The following is a 16722-nucleotide window of genomic DNA, read 5'->3' on the forward strand; positions in this document are numbered from 1 at the left end:
ACACACACACACACACACACAGCACACACACAGAGCTCCCCTCTACGTTTGGCTCATGTCTGACCTGACCTGCCAGTATAAAGAGAGGCAAGTGAGAGGTAAAGACTTTTTCATTAGACTAGAGTCAGTCTGTTTGATCCACTTTAGACACGTTAAAAAAAAACAGGGTCAAAATTAAAGTCAGAGGCTGTGAATTCAGTGCTGAAACACTGCTGTGTAACATGAAGCAGAAATGGAAGAGAGGGAGGACGTTCTCCTGGAAATGGAAGTGAGGTGCTGCTCCATTAGATGATTCAGAGCTGGGAAGGCTCTTCCACACACAAACAAAAGTTTCCAAAATAAACACACACTGCATTTAGAGGAGTGTTTTGCTGGACCACAACAAGAGCATATGCTGTATTTTTAGAATTACTAGATTCAGCATTGATTCATGAACCTAAGCTGAAAAGAGAACTATTGCTTCTGCAGATTTCCCGTTTCACAAACCTACTGTGTAGGAGATGCAGAGTCACACAGAGAAACTTTGCCTCTGGTTACAGTTCAGACAGCATTAATTTGTCTTTATCTGTGACTGTAATTCGGCTGTGGTTGACTGTCATTCCTCAGCAGGAGCTGGTGATGAAACATTAATGAACGAGGCTCAGCAGGATCACTGCTGTTGACCTCTGATGTGGTTAGGAAGGATCCTGATACACATGACCTCTTTTATCTTGATACCATAACACTCTTAACACTAAAGATTCCTTTTTTCATATTTTTCAAGTAAGAGAGAAGAGAGGAAGATTAATTTGAGGAGACGCTGGAGAGAGTTGGTATGGGAATCATAGATTGAAGGAATAGTGAGACATTTTGGGATATATGAGATCATCAGCTCTGTCTTCATATTTACTGTACAGACATGAGAGTGATATTGAACTGTTCCCTTCACTCACAGAACATTGCTCTCATGATTTTGGTGAGTTTAATTCATGAATGAAGTGAGATTAAAATGGCATTTAAGTCTGATCATCAAGCTGGTCAGAGTCATTCAGAAAACCACTTCCGTGTTGAATTTTGAATGACTGATTGATGTTAAGGAAGGATAAATCAAAGCTGATGTAACTCCAGTGTAAACTAAATCACATGTGGTAGAAAGCTGCTGTTTGTAACAACATTACAATGATGTATAGGTTTCATATTATACCTCAGGAGTTTATACAGACATATCATGGAACAGATCAGTCATGCTTTGTGTGATATAAGTGTCATATCAGTTGCATCAGGTGGTGAATTTTACATTATCTAATGCCAGTGGTTTATTTTGTTCTCCTCGGCTCTAATATAAAGCATGTGCATTAGGTTACGGAGATAACCTGGTTAAAGTAATTGCGCAGTCATTTTGGATATGCCCTGGCATGTAGTCATCGCCTGGCCAATGCAGACAGACATGCCAGGGTAGATGGACAGAGAGTAAGGTTACATGTTTATGACCCGAAATAGTGATTTCAATTTATATTGTTGTTTTTTTTTTCAGTATTACAGTGCTGAAGTTATTTATGTATTTATTGTGATGGTTTAAGAAACACAGCTTTAGCAAAGCATTTCAACTTCCTGTTTGTTTTGAACCAGTGTCCTAAATCAAATGAAGTCACTGTCATTGTTACACAGTGTAAACAGAAATAAATATTAGTTTCAGAAATTCAAATTTACTTAAATTTCATGCAGATGTGACAAAGACATTTTGCTCCTCACACACTTTTAATTGTGTGTGTGTGTAGGAACAAGATTCAGGTTTACTGCCTGTCTGTCAGAAAGTTATTTCGAACCATGTCAGTGATTTGTGGGAAAGTCCTGTTTGCTTGCTCTGAGAATCTGTCTGCTTCAGAACTCATGTGATTAGAGGAAGGAAGCCCGGGATATGTGATAGACAGCAGAGATGGCCAGTCATCTGTCACAGGGCGAGGAGCTTTGGAGAACGTCAGTGAACGCCGCTTGTGTCTACAGACACAATGGGAAGGTTTCATCCACCAGCGAGTTCTGGAGGTCAGTGCTCGATTATTTAGTGTCTGGTCTTGTGGCGTGCGCGGCTGGAGGCATCCAGAAAACCAGCAGACTCACAGCATGAGCTAGACGCTTGATAAAGAGGCAAGATGAACCGGGAGTTGGAGTATATGTTTGTCCAAGTAAGTTGTAATTTATTTTTACGTTTTGAATTTCCACCCCGTCCTTTTGCTCATTGATTAATGATATGTAGCATGTGAAACTGTTTAAAAAGAAGCATATTAAACAAGGTGATCTTTTAAGCTACGTTTGTTCTTTTTAGCTTATATTAAGTTCTTTAATGAGTGATCTCATGAAGTTTTGGTCTTCAGTTTGGTGCCGTGTCTCTCTAATGGGGGAACATAGAGCCCCAGTCCCGACACACCCTTCTTCTATAAGCGCCAAATCAGATTTTAGCGTCAGTCCAAATAACAACAAAATCTTTGTTTCAGATTGTCAAAATTCAATCACTGGAAGCCTAAAGTGGTTTCACACCCGTAATTTAGATACAGGACTGTTTGCCTGTGTTGCACAGGCTTACACCCTCGTTGGCTACAGTGGAGAACCTGATGTTCTACTGTTGAACAATACTTTGTACTGTTGACTTACAGATCATATAAATCTCTCTCCTCAGGTTTGCTGTGGCTTGTTTTGGTGTAGAAGAGTTGAATTGTAGCATTGAGCATAGTGTCTCCTTGTGTCTGAGATCAAGATTTAGACCTATCGTGCATAAACTGTGTGCAGACATATCACTCTCCCACCCTGACATTACGTACACAAGTGAAAGAGTCAGCTCTGACTCTTCCTAATGTGATTAGGTGCTGGGCAGCATCACGGCTTCTCACTAAGAGACTCTGATCTGTGGTAATCACTGTACACTGGCACACTAGTTGTGCCAAGAGTCTAGTTAGGGAACAGCAATGGGTGTAGTGAGACTATTGAGGCTCCTTTCTACCAAACTCTCCACCAGCGCTGAGGTCTGTGAGTCTTGGCGTCACGCTGCGTCTGCCCAGCTGAGCAGAAAAACAGCAGATTCTCACATGAGTGGCATCATGTGACGAGGCTTCTGCAGTCTGGGACTCCATTGACAGCTTTACTGAGAATATGTGGGCAAAACACTTTTCACATTCCACTGCAGCTGTCTGGATAGTTGTCTCTACCAGTCTGTATTGTAAAATGGTTTAAGGTTTTAATCTATGTCGACTTGGTTCACTTTTATGATGTGCCTTTCCTTAATTCCTTTCAATCTTCTGTACAGTTAAGAGAACAACATTATTTCACTCTGTAGACCGGCCAGTTCTTCACAACAGAGGACAGGAGGAGTATATTTTTGTTTGTTGAGCGTATAGCGCCATGTATAATGTATAGACCATGATTAGACCTTTTTGACCCAAATTAATTTCTGTAGTTGTAACAAGACGTTTAGCAGTTGTGCAGAAATTACATGCCAAGGTAAACTGGAAGTGATTTCCATGAAGGTGGTCTGATAAGCATTTACTTAAGCGGCCTATGGTTTGATAAGATGGAGAAAACCTTGCGAGGGTTCAGAGCAGGCACTGTATGTAGCAGGCCAGGGGGACTCCAGTCCAAGAGTGAAAGCTTAGAGCTCAGCATTAGCAGGGTGAAGTCTCTCTAATCTGCTGTTGACTTTGTGCAGATTTGTAAACACTTCTCCCGAATGCCCCGCCCTGCAGTTACAACCCTATACCCCCAGCACACGTACACATGCATACATCTACATACAGTACACTGTATACACACACACACACACTCTCTCTCTCTCTCTCTCTCCAGGTCCCTGACTTCTGTAACCTCCAAACATCACTCATCCAACATCCTCCCAATAGCTGCAATGGTCTGACATTTCGTCTTTGTTGGATTTACAGCTGAAATGAAAATTACTTTAATGACACCTGCCAAAGTTTGCAAACTTAAATCACAAAAAGAGTACGTCCAGTCATCTTTCTTTGAGCTCCATGCCGTGGTGTGCAGTTTTGGATGGAATCAGTTTAATCTTGCATCTTTATTAACGTAAATACATCCACACTCATTGTTTCTCTTATTCTCCTTTTGGTTGCTTACATTAGTTTATGTTCAGCGTCTTTGTCTGTGGTTCAGGACCAGAATGAGACAAGTAGAAGCTGTTATTGTTGAGTTCGTAGCAGTTGCGGTCTTGGTAACCTGTAGCCATATGTGAATTTAATGAAATCGCGGTGTAGTTGACTGGAGTAAGATTAGCTGGTGTTAAACCCTGAGTTAGCCTAATCAGGTCCTGATCCTTTGTCTCAGTTAAACCAGGATTAGCATCAGCCCAGCCTCGTACCTTCAAGAGCAGCCTTTCCCTGCTGTGAACTGACCTGCCAACAACTACTGTGAGGGAAAGAGCAGACTGGGTGTAGAGATCATTACTGGCAACGTTCATCTTTTTTATCTGATCTAGCATCTTACTGTCTGTTGCTACTTTTGGTTAATTCATCTGGTAAGTCTGGTAAAAGAAATGGTGTCATTAAATAGTTGATGCGTCAGGCTGGGCCTCTAGTGCACTGATGTTGCTGAATCAGTGTTGTCCTCCAGTATGATCAATGTAATGCATATTTATTGTAGAAATAATGAATATCACAATAGCGGTCTATGGAAATCCCTTACAACCCGAATAGTCTGTGACATTTTCGTGTATCTTAGTGATAGAGTATTGTAAGTGGAGTGTATTAAGGACAAGAAGTCATTATCTCGTCTTCATTGTGCAGGACGTCGGCAGCCTCAGTCTTAAACAGTGCCTGTTTAAAAGCACTCTTTGAATTCAGATATGCTGGTAAGTCGCCATAACACTGGGGATTTGATTTTTTTTTTTTTCTTTTTGTTATAATCAGCTAGGGTAATGACCATAAGTAATAACTGCCATCACACTGAAGCTCAAAAAGATGAAACTGCCCTATGATCTGTCCACAGTAAAGGGGCACTCCATCGATTCTACATACTCAGTTAACTCGTCATGAGGAGTCATAATCGCTGTTTGCAGCCCTGGTTGTGTTATGGGACCCAGAGTTTTTGTAGCTTGACCCATGTTGGGGTCTAAACTTCTGAATATCTCAGCCTTTGCTGCCTCAGTTTTGACCACTTCTTTTTAAATTTGTCCTAAGTGAATCCCTCGACCTTATGGAAGTCCAAAACTAAATTGCTGGACTAACCCTTTAATGTAGTGTTAATAACCAAATCAGAAGTCTCTTGACTGGGTTTTCACTGCCTGCTCCTAGAGTGGAAGGAAATTATCGGAGCAATTAGTCGTATGCTCAGGGCGGGATCACACTGAATACACTGAATATGTCACCGTTCGTTTCAAACAAGAGCATCTGTTTCAGGCTGGATGCAGATCAAAGCTGAAGAAGGTGTTGCATTGTTTGTATGCGTCCTCTCCATATTCTAATAGTGAATATGTGCTAGCTAGTTTCTAGTTAATTAGTCAGCGTCCTCTTGAGCTCTGCTCTATAGCCATATGAACACTAATTCATCACACAGACCACGGCCAGTACACAGATAAAGAAAAATAAAATAAGACGTCACAAACCTGCAAATGAAATTGAGCCTCTCATTGGCTGTTTTGAGTTCACAGACCAAGCACTGTGCCCATACTCATGAATGCGACATATGAGGGACGAGCTCAGTGCAGACACGCTTTAGTGATGTGATTTATTATCTCAAATAAGGTGTCACCCATAACACACCAGCCTGACCATCACCCATCCCTCTGTGAGGCAGAGTGGCTGCTCTCTGACTCATCACACTGTCCTCTCCAGCTTCCAGACGCTTCTCTTCTCCAGTTTGTGTTTCATGGTGGAGGATGATGTCCTTGAAGCATGTTAACGTCTATATGCATGTGTGTATGTGTGTGTGTACACATTTTTGTTACCTCCTTGGGACCTTTTCTGATATAAATATTGTGGTCCTCCTGGGGACCAAAGCTGAGGTCAGGTTGGAGTTAGGCTGTCCATGGTGAATGGAAGTCAGTGTCAATGTCCTAACAAGGATAGATGCGCAAATGTGTGTGTGTGTGTGTGTGTGTGTGTGTGTGTGTGTGTGTGTGTGTGTGTGTGTGTGTGTGTGTGTGTGTGTGTGTGTGTGTGTGTGAGAGAAAGTGAGAAAATGATTGTCAGGATCGGGAAGTGTGCTCAGTAGCGCAGTGATGTCTCTGTGAGGTGTGATGCTGCTCAAAGCTCACTGTAGCTATTTTTAGCCTCCTCCTCCTCCCTCGTTCCCTCTATGTCTCTCTCCTCCTCTGTCTCTCTGCGTTGCTAGGAGGCTGGCTGCTGGGACAGTCTCCTGTAGGGACCAAAAAGGTGATAGTAGAATGAGGAGAGAGGGAGAGGCAGCCATGACGGACTGTGTTCTCCTGAAATTGTATACAAATTCAACCCCTTATCAAAGTGTTTTTTTTCCACTTTTGTTTCCCCTTTATGTAGCTGTAAGGTTGTGATAGTCGTCTTATTTCACTTATTATCAAATATGTTTTGTATCAGCTTGTCCCAGCTCTTTATTGAAGCTGTATGACGTTTACAGTGAGTGAAATATTCGGTGAAGACTCCATGTTTTTCATGGCTCTGTACCTCCGTCATACATGAATATTTTAGATATTTTGTGCATCGTTTTATACACTTTTCCCCAACGTTCAGGCTGACACATCTGACACCTGAATAATTGGCTCCTTACACCTGAAGGTGACAGAAGCTATGATATATCTGTTATATTTTTCAGGCTGATTTTGTACGGACAACACTTCTTAGTATTTTCTCAGCAGATAGCAGCAGTGGGCTAAATGTGCCGATAACATGTCAGCAGTAATTATAAAGTTGTTCCTGTTTGTTGCAGAGATTGTTTATTTGAAAATGAAATGAGTTTAAAATGTTGATTCACTGTCTTCGTTTAATCCATTGTATTTGGGGGGGTCTATGTTGAGGATGTTTGACCCAATAGATATATTAGTTGTGAGTGTTTGTGTCAAACAGATGTGAGGTTGTGATCTGTGGTTTGATAACGCCGGCTGTTTGTGAGGTTCTCTCCTTTTTTAGTTGCTGTTTGATCTGTAACTCAGGACAAACTCAGACTCTTTGGTGAAAGTTTAATTAGGAAGATCTCTTCTCTCATGCTCTGCCTTGTTCCTCTATAAGGAACTACATTGGCTGTGTGCTCCTGATCTGTTTCTCTCCATCAGCTCTATAGGTGACATTGCTGCTTATTGCTCACTATTATTATTTTCATGTATCTTTATTTGTATGGCCTTAAAAATCCAGTTTCAGTAGAGCTCCAGCACACAGTGACTCTCTCCACCTCCCTCTCTCCCACACACAGTCAGCATTATAACACAAGCAGGTTGTCACCACATTCCCTGTTCAAATTGTACTTTAGTTGTCTCACATACTGTTTATTCCCTATGTAGGTTTTTATTCTTTCACTTACTTTGAAGGAACATATTATATGTTACTCAGATTCTCGGTGTGGTGTTTTTTTTTATTAGTTTCATCCTTTGACTCAGATTATGTCTTTTCTTTCTTAACTGTCTAAATTTAAACCACACCACACACTACCTAACCACACTGATCACACTGTTTGGTGTTCCTGCAGAGGTGGAGACAGAAAAAAGGATTAAAGACAGGGGGAGAGGGGTGTAGCTCTGAAGAAAAATATGTGAATAACACTTTCAGACACTATCAGTAAGGCTCTGTAATCACAGATGACAAGTAGATATGATGTATTAAAAATGTTACTGAGTAATTTTAGGGATATGAGCATGAGGACAAGACTTTCTCTGTTCTTTTATTGCTGTGTTATATGTCGTTCGTTCTCTGAGAGGCTGTAGCTGCCATTTCCCACCACCACTCTTCTTAATACTCAGAGTGAGAGACAGACAGACAGACAGAGGGAGGACGGTCGAGGGTTTGTGTGACCATGATGTCATGATTCAGATGATCGGTAGTGAAGCATCAGACCAAATTAACCAGTTTCTCTCTCGTTGTGCACCTATACAATGAGGCCTTTCTTTCGCAAACTCTGAGAAAATGTCATCAGCAGTTTATGTAACGAAGCCATGAAATTTTTGTCCTCATGAAGAAGATGTCAGTAAACATTAGCAGTTCACTGTATGTGTTCTGTGTATGTTGGTATTTGAAATAAACGGGGCTCACTAATGTGAAAATCCTCCTTCATGTTAAGATTATAACACATAAAGGCTTTAGAGTCTCAGTCCTGTAGTGGCTTGTGGAGGTGCGGGTGTGAATGTGCTTGTGTATTTGGTGCGTCCTACATAATGCTTTAACAAAGACAAAAGAGTGTTGAGGATATTTTTATCCACTTTCATTTTGAAAGTTTTATGGTTTAATTTGCAGAATCAGGTTAAAGGGTCAGTTTGCCAAATTCAAAAATAACATTTTCTCATTTGCGCCATATGATGAATTTATTTGTGGCGGATGAATGATCCTACACAAAACAAACACACATAAATGTCACTTTCAGTCACTTTCTGCTCCTGGGGATTAAATAGCACTAGCATTTGTTTAAGAAAACAAATGCTGTTTTCTTAAACCCTTAATTTAATTAGTGCTCATCTTTCCTCTTATGTAATGTCAAATGCAAGAAAAACAACTCAAGTGTTTCTGGACCACCGACTTAGGTCTTAGGCTGGAGGTTCACTCAGTTCTCCAGTAGCTGCACAGTCATCTTGCAAACTCCTATACCTTTAGAAGATAGGAATGACGTAAGAAGCATGAGTGTGTATGTGTGTGTACGTGCATTTGTCTACGCTTGTGAGCTGGATTCCTCAGCCATGTGACTGTCAGCGTTCATCGCTGTTTTTCCACAAGTCTGTGATCAGCTGATTTCCTGCAGTCACAAGTCCTCAAAGGCCTGAATCGGTTTTATAGCAGTGTGTGTCTGTGTGTGTGTGAGAGAGACGTTTGAGTTATGACCACACAGTATCCACAACCACATTCTTCAGCCATTATGTGCTACTATTTGTTCAACAGTTTTCCCACAACTTTACTGACCATTACAAGCCATGTGCTCATGACTGGGCAAACACAGAACCCAGTGTTTCCTCTGAGGTCACACAGTTTTAAGTAAAAGAGGATGGACCCTTTAGTAACTCTCCTGTCATCCTTGTTTTTAGGAAAAAAAGGTTTTAGTTGAACTGAGGTAGAGGAAACTTGAGTCAAGTACTCTCTCCGGTTGACTTATCTTTATCCAAGCCTGCTTGGAAAACCAGTCGGAGTAGTTTATAACAACAGGATCCTCAGAGAAACTCAGACATTTCAGTTATAGATATATAACAGTTGTAGATATAGTTTTCATACTGACCCAGGTATTGTCAGTGGAAATGTGAAATGTCAGCAATCCTGGATCTTGGATTACGTTCTGTTTCTCAAGTGCCATAGCATGTTTTTATCTAATTATTCTCTCTCCTCCTGTCTCTCAGTGTGCTCGGGTGTGGATCCCTGATGCAGAGGAGGTGTGGAAGTCTGCTGAGCTCATCAAGGACTACAAAAATGGCGACGCCTCCCTGCAGCTCATGCTGGAGGATGGAACGGTGAGGATGAATGGAGGAGCAGGGAGGGGAGGGATCGGTCTCACTCTTCCTCTGTGTTTTCTCTCCTCTCAGCTCTTTTTGTTGCTTTCTCTGTCTCCCCCTTACTCTGCCGCAAAGACACTTCAAAGCACAGCGTCTCATTAGCGGCTATAGGTTTTACCATTAGCACTCTCCACAAATGAGGCCTGGTTGCAAAGATGCCCCAAGGAGCATTTTAAATGGATTTAACTCCTCAGCTTAGAATACAAACAGCTCCCAGCACATATTTCTTACTTCTAGCAATGTTTGGCTGGCTGTTTAATGTCTCCAAAACTTAACAGTTATCAGTAAAATTTGTTTTACTGCCAAGGAACAAGTGACAGATTTCTGGTGCCAAACCAGGCCAGGTGGATATATTTTTAAAAGGAGTTAAGGTTATTTGTGTACCTAAATATCACGTCATGTTTCAGTCAGTTAGCTTTGTAGGGTCGCTGCGGCAAACAGTTTTCAACATAGCCCAAAATACGGTATTTATCCTCATTTTTTTTTACAGTTTTCTATAAAATACTGCACTATATCTGTCATTGTGGATTTGGATGCTGATCTGGATCCATGTAAAAATTAAAATTTCTATTTTAGATGATTGATGCAGGCTTGGTGGAGTAATGCACAAGTTCATGTGAACCAGATAGCTGCTGTTGGAAAAGACACTTAATTAGTCAGTAAAATAACCGGATTATCTAATTCATTCCTTATGCTAAGAGACTTCCTGTTGCAAAATTAAATACGCTTTTAAAACAGAAAGAGATCCATTTAATACGGACATGCAAGCTGAACGTTCGACACAGAGAGAGGGGAACGAAATCAAAAACGTCGGTACAAAACAGCCGCTTCGCTCTGGAGCCATGACAAATCAGTAGCCTGTCTCATGACTTTTAACATATGTATGAAATACTGTATGAAGACTTTTAGTGGGTGTGAACATCTGTTATTGATCATTTAAGTGATGGCTTCTCCAGTGTTAGTCAGCCTCAGACAGCCAGACCTCAGAAACTGCAGTGGCCCAACTGTAAAGAAGTTTGCAGATGCTTGTCCAGAAGAAATCTGTCAGTGGATTTTATCACACGACTTGATTTAATTTAATGTACAGGGAAGAAACCTCTTCACTTTTGGCTTTTAACAATGAAAAAGGGCGTGCTTCATTCTCATAATTTGGTAAGTATAAACAGAATCTAGTCTTGTGGCATAGTAAGGCTGACTGCTGCTTGGTTTAATAAAATCAACACTAGGGGTGTGCCATCTAAGTCACCTCACGATTCGATTACGATTCACAGTGCTACGATTCGATGATTTCCCGATTATCGATGCATCTCGATTAATCTTTTTTTCCCACATAGAATGTTTCTTTTCTCACTCTGTAGTTACTTGTAAAATAATGTATATTTTTAAATATCCATTCATTGAAGTAAAACACGTTTATCTCTATCTTTTCTAACTCCTCTGAGAAAACATTAGCTTGCACATGTAATGCCTGTTTCATTTAGTGATGTAGATTAAAAACAATAATAATAATACTAAAAAATATATATTATGTGGCTGTACTGACATTAGTGCTGCACGATTAATCTAATCGCAATCGCGATATCACGCTGTGCGATTACGTAACCGCATAAAAGACTGCGATTTGCGATTAAATGTAAACCAATGTGGAGTAATTGACGCCACATCCACAGGCTGTGGGCAGCCGCAGGTGTGGTCACGTGACTACCCGGCTTTCAGCAAACAGTAGTGACTGACATGGAAGCTGAGGAGGAACACGATGGACGAGCTACGGAGCCCCTCTAGTGACATGGTCAAAAAATATATTAAATTATGGCCACAAAGTAGCTATAACGTGCGCACGAAATACTAATTTGTGGCCACGAAATAGGTATAATATGCGCGCAAGTAATACTATTAGTATCATTCCTGGACAACTGGGTAAACAAATCGAACGCACCGTTTCTGCAACCTGCAATAATCTGCGCACGGGGCAGGTCGTAGTGACGGTGCGCTCGATTTCCTTACCCAGTTGTCCAGGAATGATATTAATAGTATTAGGCGACCCTGAACAGCAAGACGTGCTGTGTAAAACCTGCAAAGCTAAAGTCGCTACGTCCCGAGGTAATACGACCAATCTCTATCAACATTTGAGACAACACAGAGAAAAATTCGACGAGCGCATGAAAATAAAAGGCCAGCCAAGTAACGTGAAAGATAAAAATGAAAACCGCCTGAACCACAACGTACAATCACGGATACATTTTGAAAATATTTATTTATTTTTTAATATTTTAACTTTTGATATTAAGTTATTTGGAACAAACAGTCTATAATCTTCAGGTTTTGTATTTTTTTTGTGTCTCATTATTGTATGTGTTGTCCTTGATATTCAAGCAAGTGGACTCATGACACCATTCATTTATAATATCATAATCGCAATCGCAAATCGCAATATTGTCCACAATAATCGCAATCGCACATTTTCCTCAAATCGTGCAGCACTAACTGACATGATTCTGATTTGATTATTTTATTATGAACATGTACATGAAAAAAATATTTGTTAAAAAAAGAAAAGAAAAAAATAGGGAAAGGAAACTGACAATATTTCCACTTCTATTACAATCTGATATGTTGATTTACATGTCCAGAAAGTAATCCTTTTAAATCTTACTGCATGTCAGTCAGATTGTTTCTCATATGGATTTTGGACACTATGTGGTCACTGCGCGTATTCTTACGTTTCCAGTCAACGGAGTGTTGGAGTGTTGACAGAATATGCAACACTCGACGCTAACCCCTCAGTACAGAGCCGAGCAGTTCGCGTCGAGTTTCGCAGTTTTTTCGCCGACTAACACAGAGCCGTACGCAGCCGCTTCGCCATGTTTACATTGTTTTGAAGGGGGACGGGCTTAGTCTGTGGAAGGGGCTTGTTGTGCCACCCAGATTTGCTTCCCTCTGTGCAGTTTTCCCCAGACACACGTTCCTCTTCCACACGAAAACAGCATTGCACTCAAATTATGTCAAATTCCGCGATATAGATTCCGTTTTAGCCGATTCAGTGATCATCGATCATCAATCATAGGGCCCCATAATATGTCCGGGGGGCCGCTACTTTTTTTCGTTCCGACCGCTGCACGTTCCTTCCGTTATTAAAAGAATCGATTTTTGAACATTTATGAATCGATTCTGAATCGTCAGGTGTCGCGTCACAATTAATCTATGAATCGATGAATCGGGCACACCCCTAATCAACACATTACTGTAGAAGTGTATTTATACTGCAGCCATAGAAATGACTTGCATCTTAGTGGGTGACAGGTGTCTGTAAAAATCAGACATATTTTAATGTCAGCATTGAGACTGAATTGGTCTTTGTGTGACTTCTTACATTTGAATCTGTGGAAGATGCACTGCTGTTACGCTTTGCATAAAATACTGTCCTGTATCTCTGGTTTCCTGGTTATCCTTAGAACATTGAGCACAAACTGGACCCCAAGACGAAGAACCTGCCTTACCTGCGAAACCCAGACATCCTGGTGGGCGAGAATGACCTCACAGCGCTCAGCTACCTCCATGAGCCGGCCGTGCTGCACAACCTCAAAGTCCGCTTCATCGACTCTAAGCTCATCTACACTTACTGTGGTAAGAAGGCGCTCAAACCATCAACCCCAACTGTATGTTTCAAATAACTGAATTTTAAGGAATGCTAATAAAAATAAAAATAAAAAACATGTGACTTAGCACTGAGACTTAATCATAGTCCTTCTCACCAACCTGTACATGTCAGCCTCAACTGTGTGATCAAAAAACATGTGAAACCTTTTAAGATAAATCTGTGGAACTAATGATTTACTAAAGCAAACAGTTGAGATTGTGTTCAATTTCCATTGTGTTTATAGCTCAGCCCAATTTTGTTCATACTACATCATGCTAATCAGCCGTATAATGCTTCAAAATGCACTGTTTTATGGTTTCTTAGTTAAGCGCTGCCTTGACGTCTGCGGCCTTCAGTAACCTTCACTGTATTTATACTATTAGTCAAGCATTGTTCAGTGTGTCCATTCAACATTTGTATGCTATGCTTATCGAATACGTTTACACTCATTGATAAAACTTGTCCCTTATTAGCTGTAAACAGTGTACCTATTCACTGCTATTGTACACTAATGCATTATTTTTTAGGAAATTCAAGAGGATTAATGCAAAGTATGAGATGTCTTTCATTTATTTTTCATAGTGTTTTTACAGTTTTGGTTTGTTTTGTAAACCCACCAATCGCCACCTGTGCTGTGTTTTTTAAAGTGTTGTTTTTGCCGCAAGTACAAAAACAGAAAGTGAATCAAACAAGATCTGATCAGGATGCGGTTGTTTATTTTAAACAGGCCCTTTGCATTTTGATAATGAACAATATGCACTGTATATTACATTTGAATTATGATTCCTGCCCTCTCCTAGCATAACAGTGTGATACCTGTTTAATACAGCCCAGGTCTGCTGCAGGTGAGCTTATTCCTTTTACCTGTGTGTTGTAGGAATCGTTCTGGTGGCCATCAACCCGTATGAGACGCTGCCAATCTACGGAACAGACATCATCAATGCCTACAGCGGTCAGAACATGGGAGACATGGACCCACATATCTTTGCTGTGGCAGAGGAGGCTTACAAACAGATGGCCAGGTTTGTGTGTGTTACCTGAGTAGCTCTCGTTCTAGTCTCCTTTCAGGGTTTGTAGGTCAAAGCTGAGACAGAAATAGCCTCATGGTAGTCTCACCGTCTCTGTCGCTCTCTCACTCTTTTAATCACACACACACACACACACACACACTGTGGTTTTCTCTGTTGGATCCAACCAGCTGTACAATTAATAATATTTTCCTCACTGATATTAATCACTTAAATAAATTGTGTGTTCATGCAGATCCACCGACAGTGAGACTATAAACAGACACATTAAAATGTTGGTATGGTATTTACACACTTTGCTGAAAGTGTTGGTAACCTTCCACTTACAAAAATAAATAAATAATTGACATCCATAATTCACTTCTCCACATTCAACAGAGCAGAAACATAGCTTTTAATTTTTTATGTAATATATTTTAAATTATAAAACAAATCAGAATGGTACTGACACCTTGAAGTTCCTAGAGAACCTTTTTTTCCATTCTGTATATGGGATGGAAGTAAAGTAACGCTGGTTCAACACATGGATCAAAGGTTCGTAGGTGTAAAGCAGGAAGCTCTCCACAATAAGGATGTGAGCCTCCTCCTCTTTATGGTCAGACTCTGGGCCCAAAAGGAGGAAGAGGAGGAGGTAATCACTACAATCAGACTCTGTTTGTTGCTCTCAATGAGACTTCTGCTCTTCTCATCTGGTAGTTTGGCCAAACTGTCAGGTTTTTTATGTTTCTCTTTCAAAAGTAGGGTTGTCCTGGTCGTCCTGTGGTGCGACTGTACAATGTTGTGCCTTGAAGGTCAGCTTGCATCTGTTTTTAAGTTTTCCTTGGTTCTTGGTGTTTTAGCGAAGGCGAGCAGGTATGCACGACAAAAGAGCTTTTAATTTCAACACTTTCCAGCAAGAGTGGAGCATTACTTCAATGAGGTGTAAGGGTACCAACACTTTTGGCCACATCTGTATGTAATATGGAACCACTGGCAAATACTGGATACATGAGCTCAGCTCAAACAGTTACGTCACACCACTTAATTCATGTCAAATTTATTTACTTGTATCTATAGCTCTATGTGACGTACAGTGTCAGAGTGGGGCTTTACACACCCACAACAGCATTAGTTGCAGTCACAAGCCATTACCTGTAGGAATACGAGGTAAAACTCCACCAAAAACCTGAGGGTGTAAGGGAAGAAAAATGAAACCTTGTGAGAGAGCATTCAAAGAAATATCCTGCCTTCTGAGACACTAGTGGATTGCAACCAAGCCAGCTTCCCCTCCAGCAGCTGGGAGTTTATTCCAAGGAAAGGTGGCGCAGTAGGAGGGGGCAGCATTGCTTGAGGATTTTGTTTTCAGCTCTGGGGATAACAGGGAGGGCGGCCTGCTGAGATATTAAAGCACACAGAGCAACAACAGGGGTCATAAGGTGTGTTAACACCTGCTCTGCCTGCAGGCACTGAACATGTTTGTTGATGATAGCATCTGACACTTTCTATCTGCCCAAGGCCTAACCCTGGCATTGTTTGAGTCACACTATAATTATTAAACTATGGAAGACTGGTGCATATGCTGTACACTAGAGTAATCCTTAACCTTAGCCCTAGTTTCATTTAACTCTGATGTAAGTGAGCGTTATGAAGCCACAAGAACTCACCACCCTCAATCCAATTTATCCTATAGTCAGAACTGGTCTTCACAGTCCTACAGTAAAACATGATTAATACAGTCTTCTTGTTTCTGTTTGAACCTGTCAGGGATGAGAGGAACCAGTCCATCATTGTGAGCGGGGAGTCCGGAGCAGGAAAGACAGTATCAGCCAAATATGCCATGAGATACTTTGCTACGGTCAGCGGCTCCGCCAGCGAGGCCAACGTGGAGGAGAAGGTCTTGGCCTCCAACCCCATCATGGAGGTGAGGACTCGATGCTTACCTAGGATTGATTTCAGTTTTATCGTGGAGCTGGTGACACTAAAAGTTTGCCTGCTGTCAAGGTAATAGAGAACATTGTTGAAAATCTAAAGCAGTTAACATGTTTTAAACCTTTTGTGAGCACTTATTTCCAATTTGTGCTGTTGCTTTTCATAAACATTGTCCAGATTTACAGATTTGAATTTGTGAAATTGCTTGATGCAACTTTGTACACACTGTGTATATAAAATTACAGGTCAAAACACTTGAAATGTGTTGTGGTTGTGAGGGACTGGATCCCACCCCCCACCCCCCACCCCTCCAAGCTGCTGAAAAAAGCTCTGTTCCATAGCTGTGAATTTCCCATCAGTGAAAGTCTTGCGTCATGTTTCCTGGCAGTTTGTTTGTATAGAAGCTTGTTTCCTTGGCCCTATTACTCAACAGTATGTTCACAAGCTTAGCTGATTTGTGGAAGATATTGCTTGTGCTTCTTCTCTCATCTCTTCTCCTCTTCAGTTTCTCCACC

The 16722-nt window shown here is 41.0% G+C and overlaps 1 protein-coding gene across 2 annotated transcripts in view; it reads left to right on the forward strand.

Moving 5' to 3' along the window:
• Positions 1-16722, forward strand: part of myo5aa (myosin VAa) — a 52200-nt gene that overhangs the window by 2596 nt on the left and 32882 nt on the right. The window contains exons 1-5 of one of the 2 annotated variants that reach the window (XM_041033704.1): positions 2056-2162; positions 9482-9592; positions 13087-13258; positions 14149-14293; positions 16043-16199. In XM_041033704.1, the coding sequence (XP_040889638.1) occupies positions 2130-2162; positions 9482-9592; positions 13087-13258; positions 14149-14293; positions 16043-16199 (618 nt within the window). In that variant the 5' untranslated portion in view covers positions 2056-2129. Of the gene's footprint in view, positions 1-2055; positions 2163-9481; positions 9593-13086; positions 13259-14148; positions 14294-16042; positions 16200-16722 lie in introns of those variants that run through there. The other variant, XM_041033695.1, reaches the window with a different exon arrangement.

The sequence above is a fragment of the Toxotes jaculatrix genome, chromosome 1 (assembly GCF_017976425.1).
Source record: "Toxotes jaculatrix isolate fToxJac2 chromosome 1, fToxJac2.pri, whole genome shotgun sequence".
Lineage (NCBI taxonomy): Eukaryota > Metazoa > Chordata > Actinopteri > Toxotidae > Toxotes > Toxotes jaculatrix.